Source organism: Hyaena hyaena, unplaced genomic scaffold (genome assembly GCF_003009895.1).
Source record: "Hyaena hyaena isolate Hyena2069 unplaced genomic scaffold, ASM300989v1 scaffold_6, whole genome shotgun sequence".
Classification (NCBI taxonomy): Eukaryota; Metazoa; Chordata; class Mammalia; order Carnivora; family Hyaenidae; genus Hyaena; species Hyaena hyaena.
In genome coordinates this window covers 8,299,226-8,313,565 of record NW_024080638.1, presented here as the reverse complement: position 1 = coordinate 8,313,565, position 14,340 = coordinate 8,299,226, and the positions used below count along the sequence as shown (strand labels likewise).

Sequence of the window (14,340 nt, the reverse complement as noted above, 5' to 3'; positions counted from 1 at the left end):
ACACGCTTCGATCGCACAAGAGCCTGGTTGGGAGCCCATCTTATCTCAACTCGTGGCCACAGAAGTGGGGAGGGGGGTTCGCAGGGCCCCTGGAGCTCCTCCCACCCCAACCCCCACCTTCACCCCTTTCTTCCCCTGGGCTGGACTGTTTCACCCCGTCTCCAGGCAACCGCCAGGCGCGATGCGGGACGTCATTTCCTGAAGAGCCCGTGGGGGGGAGGGGGGAGATAGGGGGAGGGGCAAGGGGGCGGGGCCAAGTCTGGGCAGGCGACGGCGACGGCGACGGCGTCGGAACTCGCTGGAAGATCGGCCCCCGGCAGCTCAACAGTTCGCAAAGTCCCGGCTCGAGGCCGCGCCGCTCCTTCTGCGCCCGGGCGGCGCAAGAGCGCGGGGGGTCCCCGGGCTGCTGCATCCCCGGACATGCCCTGCAGCACCTGCCGGACGCCCGCGCGGCTTCACCGGCTGCGGTTCGGGGGACTCCGGGACTAGAGCGCCCCCACCCCAACTTATGACTTTGGGGTCCCCCAGCCCGAGAGGAACGGGCTGCCCGGCTGGGGGAGCCCCGGGCATGGTGTGACGGGGCGGTCAGCTCTGCTGCGCCCCCCACTCCAGACACCCGTCGTCTCTGTGCCCTCCAGAATGTAGCTGCTCTCCGCGTCCCCCCGGACTCCAGCCGCAGTCTCCACGACCTCCGGGCTCCGGCGGCCAACTCGTTGTCCCCCGGGACCCTGTCGCCGTCTCCGCTTTGCCCGGACTCCGGCTGCCGTCTCCGCGTCCTCCCGACTCCAGCCGCCGTCTCTGCGCCCCTCAGATTCCAGGAACTCGACCCTTGTGTCTTCGCGCGCCCGGGACTCCAGCTGCGGTCCCCGCCAACCCCCCCACCCCGGGATTCTGCCACTGTTCTTCCGCGCCCCTCAAACCCCGACTCCGGCGCCGTCTCCGAGCCTCGCGGGATCCAGCTCCCTCTCTCCGCGCCCGCCCGCCCGCTCGCCCCGAAGCCAGACTCCGGCCGCGGTCTGCGCGCCCCCCCGGGCGCCGGCGAGCGCCGCGGCCGCCCGGGCCTCGGCGGGGAGATGAACGCGCAGCTGGACGGCCTGTCGGTGAGCTCGTCCTCCACCGGCTCGCTGGGCTCGGCGGCCGCGGCGGGCGGCGGCGGGGGCGCGGGGCTGCGACTGCTGTCTGCCAACGTGCGCCAGCTGCACCAGGCGCTGACGGCGCTGCTGAGCGAGGCGGAGCGGGAGCAGTTCACGCACTGCCTGAACGCGTACCACGCGCGCCGCAACGTCTTCGACCTGGTGCGCACCCTGCGCGTGCTGCTGGACAGCCCGGTCAAGCGGCGCCTGCTGCCCATGCTGCGTCTGGTCATCCCGCGCTCCGACCAGCTGCTCTTCGACCAGTACACGGCCGAGGGCCTCTACCTGCCCGCCACCACCCCCTACCGGCAGCCGGCCTGGGGCGGCCCCGACGGCGCGGGGCCCGGGGAGGTGCGCCTGGTGAGCCTGAGGCGCGCCAAGGCCCACGAGGGCTTGGGCTTCAGCATCCGCGGGGGCTCCGAGCATGGCGTGGGCATCTATGTGTCGCTGGTGGAGCCAGGCTCTCTGGCCGAGAAGGAAGGGCTGCGAGTCGGGGACCAGATTCTGCGTGTCAACGACAAATCCCTTGCCCGGGTGACCCACGCTGAGGCTGTCAAGGTAAGGCTGTTGTGTGTGCCTTTAGGCAAACCACCTAATCTTCTCGGGCCCCATTTTTCTTTAAAGAAATGTTTATTTAAAACAGGAACATCTAGGTTTGTTTGTTTGTTTATTTTTGTGTTTAAGCAAATAGATAGCAGGCAGTGGGGATAACAGACACGGACCCTGCCTTCGTGGGGTATAAAGGCTAGTAGTGTGTAAGAGACAGATCTTATCAAATACTCGGGCAAATGTGTGATTGCAAAGTGTGGAAAGGGATATAGGAAGCCTTATGAGCTTTAAAAAAGGGTAAGGTCTCCTCTTGGCACACAGCCAGTGATCAGCGGGAGGCCCCCACATTCCTGTTGCTATTCTAGTTATTTTGCAGGCTCTTGCCCCTAAAGGAAAGTTTTGTCAGCACCAGAGTAGCCCAAGGAGGCTGTTCTGGTGATCCACGGACCTCTAATCGGACTCCGGTGTTTATGTACCAGGCTGTGTTGCCCGGGTCCAGTCACTTTTCCTTTCCAGACCTCTGGATCTTCACTTGGAGCATGTCGTGACCCTGACGGGATAAGCGTCCTTAACCTTGTTGGGAATGAGTCCCCCGCCTGGACGTCAGAAGTAAATCCTCCACCTCCTTGAGAGTAGTTGCACTTTTTGTGTCTGTTAATTGAGAAAAATAACCTCATGACAACAGTCTCCTAAGGATTTAATCAGGCTGTTTAAAGCAGTGGCGTGTTTGCTAAATCCCACACCGAGGGCTATTGAAAACCAGTCAGAGTAGGAGATGGAGAGTGTTTGGGGTACACGCCAATTCAAGGATCCCCTGCAGGTGTTTATATGCACACGCCACCTATGCCCACCTTAGTGCGGGAAGTGAGGGATTTTGGGGGGGAAAAGACCGTGGCATACTCCACTCGTGCAAAGAAAATGCTAGGGGTTTGGGCTGCCCTGTGGCCCAGCTTCTCACCACACCACCTTTCTTCCCTGCCTTGCGCCCTGCTGTCCTCCTCAGTTCAGGGATCTTGGACACCTGCTGGGGGCCTGCTGGCTGCTGGGAAATGTTTAGGCAGCAGAGGTCCGGGGCTACTTCCTGTGTCCTGTTCAGTGACCTGTGGTCAGGTGGGAATTCAACCCACTTCCTGTTGTCCTGGGGCACAGCCATCTCATCCCTGACTTTGGCTTTCCGTGTTTGGTTGCCAACCCTTTAGCCACTGGCCTCTTGAGGTTTTTAGGCACTACTCTGATGCTTCTGGGGTGAACCTTAATGTTTTATATTGTTCGGGGGCGGGGGGATATGGGAGCAGACCCAAGTTCTTGTGGATTTCCATGCACCTGTCCTCCTCTCTGTCTCCTCCCTGCACATCAGCCTTTATCTGATATTCCATATATTTATAAAGAAATAGTCCATTAGCCTCTGGCTCTAAAAGGTCTGGAGTTCCCGGATGATGAATTTATACTCAAAAGATACTTGATCCAAATGGTCAGTTATAAACGTGGATTCGATTTTAGTGGCAGTTTTAAAAGACTCATGTTAACTAACTCATCACAAGGTGACGGGCTTTGGAAAGGCCTCCGATAACCCGCCATTGAGAACAGGGGCTCTGTGTCAGTTTGCACCCCAGTCTCAGACACACCAGGTGGCTGGAGCGGCTGGGCTGCGAGCAGCTCCACACCCCCCCCCCCCGATTTCATCGGTGTCGCTCTGCGCTCTGCATCTTGTGTCTGAACCTCCCTGAACTACACCTTAGTCCCGTTCCTCTGTGACCCAGGGCAGGCCTTGGCTGGTCCAGTAAAACCTAAACTCTCTGCGGTATAGTTTTGCGTGGCCAGAGGAGCAGAACTGTCTTTGACTGGATGGGAGCCTTCTGAACTGAGCAGCCCCCTGTGTCCCTGTCACTTTTTCTACGGAGGGGTCTGCTAAGGCAGAGTGAGCTCCAGCCTCGGGGTACCCTTCATCCGGCCAAAGCCAGCCACAGCCTGCCCAGAAAGCACCCTTTTGGCACCTTCAGAAGCAACAGGCAAAATGAATACTGCTTTGTGTCACCTTAACTCCAGTGGGAAAGGGAAACAGACTTTCCATGGGTGGAATTTAAAACGGAGGGGGCGGGACCTCCTCTCTGGGGCCTCTGTGAGCACCTCCGGGTTACAGGGTGGACAGGCACTTTCAGGACAGATGTCAATAAAATAAAGCCAGAAAGGGGCCCCAGCTTGTGTACTAGTTATAGACTGCCCTTAGCCCGGGTTTCTCCACTCTCAGCCCCTCTAATTAGCTACAGTGCTTGTAGGGCACCACGTCAGAGGCTTTTATGATAAAGGTGCATTCCTTTAATCAAACTCCAGGCTTCATTCAGATATCACCAGGGTTTCTGCTTTTTCTGTTCCATATACCACATCGCATTTAGTGCAAAACATATTTTCTTTTTTTCTCCATTGTTATTTTCTCTTTATTTCCTCTCCTGGCTTTATTCAAGTAGCTTTATTTTATTGACATCTTTATTTTATTTTATTTTATTTTATTGTCACATAAAAGTTGTACACATTTAAGGGGTACAAGTGTGATGATTTGCTCTACCTGTACATTGAGAAATGACGACTGTAATCAAGCTGATTATCCATCACCTCATGTAGTTATTTTACTTTTGTGGGAAGAACACTCAAAATGTGCTCTCTCAGCAAATTTCAAGTGTATGATACACAATCGTTAATTACAATCACCACACGGGGTGCGAGATCCCCAGAACATGTTCATTTTGCAACTGAAAGTCTGTACCTTTTGCTTGCATGTTTCTATATCCTCCACCCCGGGTCTCTGGCACCCCTATTCTACTCTCTGCTTCTGTGAATTAGGCTTTTTTAGATTCCACATTATAAGTGAGATCATCTAGCATTTGTCTTTATGTGTCTGCCCTGTTTCACTTAGTGTAATGAGCTCTGGGCTCATCATGTTGTCACAAACGGCAGTCTCCTTTATTATGGCCTAGTAATATTCCATGGTGTGTGTGTGTGTGTGTGTGTGTGTGTGTGCACGCGCATGTGCGCACGCACTTGCTTTCTCTATTCATCTATCAAAATGCACTCAGGTTGTTTCTGTGTCTTGGCTCTTGAGATGTGAGATGTGTTTTCGATTTAAAAACCTTAATTTTTTTCTTGTAGATAGAAGGAGGGAGAAAAGATCCTCTGGACTTCTGGAAGGACAGGTTGTGTGCGTGTGTGTGTGTGTGTGTGTGTGTGTGTTAAAAAAAAAAGAAAATTACATGTTAGGAATCAAGTCACTGAAGAGTTCATGAACCAGAGAGGGTTACCCCTCCCAGCGAACAGAGGAGATTGAACACACAGAGTTTTTTCCACTTTTGTCTCTCACAAATCAAGTATCCGTTGTTGCCCAGAGCAGTTTAGTGAGGATTCCTCTGTCCAGGAGGTCCCCTCCTTCTCTTGAAGCCTATTTGCTAAATCAGCAGTGACAGGTCCAGATAAGGCAAGCCATTTACTATTTGCAATTATGTTGAAATGTTTGATTTTTAAAAAATCTATCTTGAATGAACAGGAGCCAAACTAATAATAATAATAATATAAAAAAGTAGACCTTTCTAAGGTTTTCAGCCAAAAAGTTTTGGTAAATTAGCCAAGGAAGCCACAGACCAGGGATGCTGCACTGGGCTCTGCTGTACGCTTGCTGTGTGACCTTGGGTTAGTCACCAGCTCTCTGTGTGTTCTAGGATGTATGGGTCAGGGGCTGCCCAAGGTTTCTTCCAGCTCAGACAGTCTGTGATTTGCTCAGTATTGTGCTACATAGAAGGCATTTAGAGTGTCTAATCCTGTGTTTTCTTGTTCTTTTGGAATTGATTTCATTTAAGGCAAAATTAAGGAAGTTGGCCAAAGATGGGGAGATGAGAATCTTGGCGTTCTTGTGTAGCCTCCTACTAAATCAGGAAATTGATGGGTTACACACTGTACTGATGAGAACTTGACTGCCCTCCCTCGGCCCAAGAACACCAACTCTGGTGCTGTTCCCAAGCACATAAGGAAACGGCAGGAGGATTGTGGCATGCGCGACAGTGGCCCTGGGAACGCTCAAAATCACATCCGCTTACTTGTTTGCCCTCCAAGTCCCTAATTCTGCAGAACACGAGGTGTCCAGTGCTACTGGGATGTGAGTGTCTCATCTCAATAAAAATTAAATGGCTTCATTACAATCTCAGCACCCCTCCCCCCCTGCCCGGGTACATCCAAGGTGCATATTAGAATTTGAAGTGTTCCAGAAGTTAAAAACAGTGGCCGGCCCTTTCATCTAATTAGAGTTATCACATGCTCCCTTCCTTTGCAGAATAACCTGCAAAGAGTCCGTTTGTGTTAATATAAGCCCGTTCTAAATGACACATTTGTCATTTCCCCATCGTACATGGTTAGCTGAAGCCACGATCAATTATTACCGCTTCCAACTTTGTATCTGAAATGCAACTGCTGTTGTTACCGTATTCCAGGTTGGAAACGGTGGGTGACATGTTCATGGGCACGCACGGACTTCCCCCTGGCCCCGTTCTCTTTCTTGGGTCCTGGGGGGCTTGCCAGCAATGTCATGGTGAAAGCTCACTATTAATAAACTCTTTATTGAATAGATGTTTGCTTGGCTGACACCACAGTGTGATGCAGTCCCTTGAGAGGGTCCATTTCTTTAATTTAATCTTACTTATTTGTATGGCCCAAGCTGATCCTGAAGGTTTTAGAAGATGACAGTGCCTGTGTCGGACGAAATCCTCTTTTGCTGGTCATTTCCTGTGCCAACGGACAGAGCATTTTGTAGGCTGGATGAGAATGCCCTTATTTTTTAGGAATTGATATTATTATAGCAGAAGGTTCCCGCCTCCCAGACTTGAAGCTGGACATGAAAGATACAGAATTAGTCCAGCGCTAGCTTCTTGTTTCCCTGTCCCCTCCCTTTCCCGACAGACCCGGTGTTGTTTATTACCTGCCATAGATTCATCGTTTGGATGGGACTGTGAAGATGAGTACGATCTTTTAACCCCCGACTAATTGGATTGTGTGTGTGTTGTCGCTTCCCACCTCTGCCACACGGCACACAGCCTGTACGTACCTGTCAAGTGCACGCAGCCCCTCACACGCCTGTCTGCTCATGCGCCCGGCACATATGCATCTCCTCCAAGTCATAATCCTCCCCACCCCCCCGCCTTGCAGAGGGCTCTGCACCGCCGAAGCAGGTGTCCATGGGGGATTAGGCTCCAACTGGCTTCCCAGCAAGGTTCTTTTGTGGCCTGGAAGGGCAGCGTGTGGTGTCTGCTGCTCGGGGACGCCAACACGTGCCCAGCAAGGACCAGAGAATTTGATTAGAAAGAATGACATTTAATGGCTGGAGGTGGTTGGAGGCTGAAATACAAATCTTTCGAAACCTATTCTTTTTTCTTCCTTTTTAAAAAAAATTTTTTTTAAACCCCAAGCAAGAACTTGATGTTAACATGGAGCTCACATGAACTTCTAATTGTGCCCCAGGGTGGGGGCTGCTTTTGAAAGATTCCTGTGCTGCAGACATTTCGTTTTACTTTTACAGCCTGGCAGGTGGCGAAGGGTGCCGAGAACAGGAATCAGACCATTTGTTTCCTGTGCTCTCCCGGCGTCGGCTGCAGGAGGCAGCACCGTGGAGGCAGCACCGTGGGGCCAGCACACTTGTACTTGAACTTTGCTTTGCGGGAACCCGACTGGGAAGAGAGGAGGCGAGTGCCTCTGGGTGCCAGGTGCTTCCTCCTTCCCAGGGGAGGCCGGGAGGCCAGGACAGTTGTGCTCCAGGAGGAGAAATTACTATCCCAGGGTCACCATTGGGGTTAGGAGCTCAGGCTCCTGCCTCAGGCTACCTGCCTTCCGGAACCTAGCCCTGATGCAGGCCCCCTCCTGGGAGGCGAGCAGCCTCCTTGACTTTGTGCCTGACTTCCGGGGGCCTTCTTGGCACCATCCAAAGACTTGATTTTATTAAGTGGGGAGTCTGATGCCTATGCATCAAGGGCAGGCAGCATGTTTCAGCCCAGCCTGTCTTTGTGGGGGCCACGTGGCCATACTTGTTCTGAGCAGCACTTAGCACACCCAGACCTACGGCTGGTACTTGCAATTCAGAGATGAACAGCACTTGGCCCCTGCCTTTGGGAAGCCATGGGGGCAGGGAGGCATGGACACCCCCCACGGCCACAGGTCACCAAGGGTTTCAAGCGCTGTGACATCCACAGGCCTCTACATCCCTGGAATGCTCTCTCCCTCTCCATTCCCTTATCCTGCTGTAATTTCAGCCAGCGCACTGGTCACTACTAGAAGGACATTTCACCATGTCTGTTTGTCGTGTGCCTCCCCCACTACAAGTAAGCTCTGTGGAAAAGCAAGATTTGGTCTGCATCGCTCCCTCACATACCCCAGCACCTCCACAAGACCTGGTCAATGCAGTAGGTGCTTTCATAGATAAATATTTGCCTAATGAATGCAACGGTCTTGCTCCCAATGCAGTGCTGGCGAGTTCAGAAGCTCTGATGTATCCTTTATCACAAAGCTGTTTGTCTGTGAGCAGATCATATGACGTGTCTGGATTCCTCAGTCTTTGGAGCTGTGAAATGGGCATAGCCATCTCCAGCTTGCCTTTCCAAGGATGAGTATGGAATCGTATGGCTTAATAGGAAACCCTATACGACTACTTTAGTGAAAGACCTTTATTTATTTATTTACTTAGTTTTCATTTTAGAGAGAGAGAGATTGCAAGCAGGGGAGAGGAGCAGAGGGAGAGAGACAGACAGAGAGAGAGAGAATCTTAAGCAGGCTCCACACTAACTGTGGGATCCCACACAACTGTGGGATCATGACCCGAGCCAAAATCAAGAGTCGGACGCTCAACCAGCTAACCCACTGAGGCACTCGGAAAAGGCCTTGAAAAAAAGTGGCCCGTGCTTAAGTGGACAAGAGCATTTCCCATCGTCTGTGGCCCAGTCTGCCCTACGAGACCTCTTCAGTTAGTTCATTTGTTGCTTTGCTCTTGATTTTAAACCCACATTCCCAGAAGTGGAGTATTTCTGCAGCTCGGGTCTATGATCCCAAAATAGAATCATTAATGCATTCAGAAGCAATCAGTGAACCAATTTTGGGTGGGATAGATCTTCCTGCTTTTTATTTAAAAACAACAACAAACAAACCAAAACAAAACCCATCACTGCTCAGGTTTCACGAAGCCCCAGCGTTTCAGGTGAAGGCCAAGTTCCTGCCAGGCACACATAGGCTTCAGCCCTGCTTTATTCTCCACCAAGAATGCACAAGTGAATTTATTTTTTTCTTCTTTTCCACTCCCAGCTCCTTTATGTCCTTACCCCTTTGAGAATTTGTGTTCCTTCTGCTAAATTGGCTGTGGTTTTGCTTCAGCTGGCAGCCTGTTCCATAGTTATTTTTCCTTTCTACCTGCGTTTTTGTAATATCAGCATCCCCTCAACTCAGGATGCAAAGGAAATATTTCAGTCTCCCATAAACAAGTCCCGAGATGTCTTCCTCACCAGATTCTGAAGTGGCAGGTTATAGGGAAGAACATAGTAGATTCACATCTAAAAGGTTGTTTCCAAATACCTTGGAAGCAGTGATCAGACATGCAGCTTGCCTGAGAATTAACAAGCTCCCTAGGCAAGTCTTCATCACACTGAGGTTTGAAAAGCACCACCTTCTTTTGGGATCTGCCCCACCCCCAACACTTTTCCACATAAAGACTTGACCCGAGAGATGGACCCACCCTGTCCATATCCTAAGCTGCTTTGGAGCCTGATTCCAGATGTGCAAGGTCAGCTGATGAATTGGAAAATCCAGAGAAGAGAGGTCTGTACCCAAGACATTAAAGATGGCTTTTGGAAACGGACCTGGGTTCACCTGACTGTGTTACTTGGCTGTGACCTTGAGCAGCTCCCTGGGGCCTCTCTGTGACACAGACCCCCCTCACTTTTGAACCTGGCTCATAGTTGTCGCAAATGGGTTATTGTTGCTGTCGCCCATCAAGTGTGAAAAATACGGTCATGGGGGTCCCACTGCAGGCATTGTAATGAAAAATGTTACCGACTACATCCTCTTGGCTTTGAAAGTCTTCTGTTGTGCTTGCTTCATCTAAAACAAAACAAAACAAAACAAAATAGAAAATAGTGCCTTTGGAAGAAAATACTGGGGCTCAGAGCCCTCTTGGTACATCAGGTGCATTGTAGCTGTTTGAGTCATTTAATAAACACAGGTCAATATTCCCATATAGGCAGTTTCTTTAAAAGTGTAATTGCTGCTATCTGGATTTTGGCGTCTGCATTTTTGTTTTACAGCAGTAGTAAGGCCCGGGGATTGGATGGAATCGTATGTCCCAACCTCCCTTAAAAGCATGGGGCGGTGGGGCAGATGCATGACCCAGAGGCCAGTGTGTGACTGTGTGGCTCCCAGGTCAGCGCCATCCCCATCCTAGTTCCCCAGTCTCTTTCCCTGATGGGATCCCCGGGAGCCCTGATGAGGACAGAGAGACAGTGGCTGTTTCTCCAGAACCCATTAGAGCAATTAATGCAGGTTGAAAGTACAGCAATTAATGCAGGTTGAAAGTGGTGATTTGACAGTATGGGCAGCTGTACTTTAAAAAAAAACAACAACCCTGGAATGTATTTGAACCACATCTGAATTGGTGTTTGAGCCTACATTCAGAGGCTTCTGACCAAGGGAAGGGGAGGGGCGGGGAGGGGGAGGGGAGAGAAGGAAAGAGTCTAGCTTTCAGGGCGCCTGGGTGGCTCAGTTGGTTAAGTGTCCGACTTTGGCTCAGGTCATGATCTCGCGGTTCGTGGGTTCAAGCCCCGCGTCGGGCTCTGTGCTGACTGTCAGCTCAGAGCCTGGAGCCTGTTTCAGTCTGTGTCTCCCTCTCTCTCTGACCCTCCCCTGCTCACACTGTCTCTCTCTCTCTCTCTCTCAGAAATAAATAAAACATTTAAAAAAGTCCAGCTTTCAGAAGTTACCCTTCCATGCAGGGGGGAAGCTGCTGGCAGAGGTCTGGGGAGGGGTGTTCCTGCCTGTATTTCTGTCCTGCTGGCCAGTGGAGGATGTGGTGTCCTGCAGTGTGCCTGGGCCCAGGGTGACCTCATCCCTGCTGCATCTGTCTCCTGCAGCCTCCTCTTTCTCCTGGGGGAGGGAGGCAAGCCCATCCCAGGTTTTCCCAAAGTCTCTTAAGCCCTCTCCTCCTTCCACGAGCCTTTTGGGTCCCGAGGTTTTAAATCAAGATGTTCAAGTTGCCCTCAGAACCTTTCCTCTCTTCCCCCAAATCCCTTCCTCTCTTCTGTGTTGTCTCTTGACACAGAATCTGGGCCTCCTTTTGCTGTCTTTATCTTTTTTTTTCTTTATGTTTTCAGCCCTTGCCCAGTATCAGGAATAGCATTTGCTTGCCGTGGAAGTCCTGGTCGTTTCCGCGCCCTCTGACGGCACCTCCTCCTCTTGCCCACAAGCCGTGGGCATTTCCCAAGGTGGGAGCCTTGACCTGCTCCCCTTCTCTGCAGTCTCCCCGTTGAGGCTCGGCCCAGCCCCGGCCAAGTTAGAGCCTCCAGGCCTGGTGCCTCCCCTGCCCAGCTCAGACCACGCTGCTGCTGCTGCGGCCTCCTTGCCCTCTGTCCGTCTCCCGTCCTGCTCATCGGCCCACTAGTCCATTCAGCGTCCTGGCGGCAGGGTGCCCTGTCTGAATCTGTACCCGATCAAGCTTTGTGCTGCCTGGCACCCTGCGGGAGCTGCAGTCCTGCTGATGGTCAGGCTGCCCACGATGGGATCCCTTTACCTGCACAGAGTCCTTTTCCCCGGCCGTTCCCTGAGTGCAGTCCACACTTGGCCAGACAGGCAGCCCGCCCTCCGCCGAGACAAGGCATCGTTTCCCTGCACCCGTTGACGCCCACGGCCGCTGTGGGGCCGGCCCCGGTGCATGCTCACAGCAGACCTGCCCGCCACCCTCAGCTACCCCGTCTGCGGAATCCTGCTCTTCCCCGAAGCTCCTTCAGCGTACTGACCTGCTTCACTCGTTGTGACACAGATTATTCACTTCCTGGTGTTTCCTTCAATTGCTCTGGGGCCGGTACTGATAACTTCTGTACCGAGTTATAACTCAGACAGTGTTCTCAGTACTTCCTTCTGTGGACGGACTCGCTTGAACCCCAGGACACGGCCCCATCAAGTTCAAAGTAGGTACCACTTTTGCTGCTTCGTTGTGCAGAAACCTGCAGAGTCTGTCACTTGCCTGTAAAGGGAAGTGGAAAGGCCAGGACTTCAAAGCAGGTTTTGTTGACTTGAGGGGAATGTGCCTGTCACTCCCACTGCCTGAGAGAGGCGGCATCCCATGATGCTTGAGGCTGGGCTCTGGAGCCCGATGCTCTGGGTTCAAACCCAGGTTCTGCCCCTTTGTACATGTGGGGCCTCCAACAAATGACTTTTTCTTTAAAAAAAAAAAAAAATGTTTATTGTCAAGTTAGCTAATGTAGCCTGGGCTTGAGGAGTAGGTTCCTGTGATTCAGCACTTACATACAACACCCAGGGCTCATCCTAACAGGTGGCCCCCTCACTGATTCTCTAATTCCTCTTCGAGGAATCACGGGATTGTAATGGGAATCACGGGAATGATAGTCAAGCGGCAGGCAAGTTACGTAACTTCCCTGTTCTATGTCCTCACATCTAAAAGGGGGATGCTAATGGTCATATGGGTCACGAACATGTTAAAGCACTGGATGTATCTATTAACTTGAACATCGAACAATTACCTGCTATGTTCACACCACTATGTTGGGGTTTTTTTCCCCTACCAGATAAGACTCTTCCTGGTATAAAACACACAGCACACAGATGCTTACAAGCTTATGATACTGGGCACACTAATAAAAACGGCCCCCGTGGGCGTTCTTCTCTGTGCCCCCGGACTTTATGCAAATCTCCCCACCAGCTCTCCAGCACAGCCCCCAGGGACAGGGAACAGCTTCGGGAGGAGGAAGTGCTCAGTCTCCAGTACTAGGATTTGAACTCAGGTCTTCTTGCCTCCAAAGTGCATGCTCGTTGCCACCTTCTGGTCACATACAGCCTAGCACAGCGCTGGCCACAGCTATGTCTCACTAAACGTATATTTCTTCTCTGATTTTTTTTCTTTACTGCGATGACGTTGTAGATGACGTTGTAACCATTTGATTAGAAAACTACGAGTAACCAGACCGCCCAGCCCCTGACTGCCCTGCCCTAGGCGAGGTCTGTGCATCTTAGTGACTAGACTTTAGATTCAGGAGCAGCACTGGGCACCCTTTGCCTTTTTTTCCCCCCTCTCTTTTATCTCTGTCGCCAGGTCCTGACCTTTGTCAGGATTTTATTTTGTGCCTTGTCTGTGGAAATTTCATGAATAGATTAACTGTGACTTCCACTCAACCCCCATTAGGATAAACCTGTAACTTAGGAAATCAGCTCATTGATTGGCAAAGTCTCTGAATCTGTCTCGGCCGTCTGCTGTGTAGAACATGCCCACAGAGTCTCCTGGGGCTTGTGGCCATCTACCCTGTCACAGACGGGACAAAGAAAGGGCCAGTTTGGTTGGTTCACAGGAAAGAAGAGGAGTAGAGGAGTCTGCCTGGGCTTTTAAAATAAGATGTGGGTGTGGGCATGTATATTAATGACCTGAGAGATATGGGTTCAATTTAGAGAACTCAAAAACTCCAGGAAAACACAAAGGAAAAAAACAAACAAAAATTGTCAATAACCCGCTCCACCCAGAAATAATCACTATTGACAATTTCTTTTAACGTTTTATTTCTTTTCAAGAGACAGAGTGTGAGCGGGGGAGGGGAAGAGATAGATGGAGACACAGAATCCGAAGCAGGTTCCAGGCTCTGAGCTGTCAGCACAGAGCCTGACGCGGGGCTCAAACTCATGAACCATGAGATCATGACCTGAGCCGAAGTCGGATGCTTAACTGAGTCACCCAGGCACCCCCTTATTGACAGTTTGATTGCTGTCTTTCCCGTCCCCTTTGTGCCTATCTGTGTAAATTTGTGCTGGAAATTTTCTACAAAACTGCCATTCTGAACATAGGTTTTGAGTCTGTTTCAACAATGTATCATGACTATTTTCCTACCCTGAGAAATGTTTCTAAAACATGATTTTTAATGACTTCATGATACATCATAGCAAAGAGATGCATGATTTATTTAACTAATTTCTTATTGTTGGACAAGTTTTTTTTTAATGTTTTTTATTTATTTCTAGGAGAGAGAGAGAGAGAGACAGCGTGAGCAGGGGAGGGTCAGAGAGAGAAGGAGTCACAGACTGAAACAGGCTCCAGGCTCTGAGTTGGCAGTCAGCACAGAGCCCGACGCGGGGCTCCAACCCACGAACCACGAGATCATGAGCTAAGCGAAAGTCGGACGCTTAACCGACTAAGCCACCCAGGCGCCCCTGGACAGTTTGTTTTTTAAATGTTATCCATATTGCTGCTTTAGACAATGTGTCCTTGCACATTAATCTGTAAGCATGTCTCTGAAAATGCCCTGGCCTGTCTTTCTAGAGGTGGCATTGGCTCAGGGCAGAGGCAGATTTTTAAGACTTTGGTAACTGTTGCCAGATTGTTCTTGGGGAAGAGTTTGTTATTTTACAGTCCCATCCTTTGGCATTTTAC

The 14,340-nt window shown here is 51.1% G+C and overlaps 1 protein-coding gene across 4 annotated transcripts in view; it reads left to right on the top strand.

The window, feature by feature from the left end:
• The first annotated feature begins 294 nt into the window (after positions 1-294).
• WHRN (whirlin) overlaps positions 295-14,340 on the top strand; it is a 92,767-nt gene continuing 78,721 nt past the window's right edge. For 3 of the 4 annotated variants that reach the window (XM_039240264.1, XM_039240257.1, XM_039240250.1), the window contains exon 1: positions 296-1,691. In XM_039240264.1, coding sequence (XP_039096195.1) covers positions 1,074-1,691 — 618 coding nt within the window. In that variant the 5' untranslated portion in view covers positions 296-1,073. Of the gene's footprint in view, positions 1,692-14,340 lie in introns of all 4 variants that reach the window. The other variant, XM_039240241.1, reaches the window with a different exon arrangement.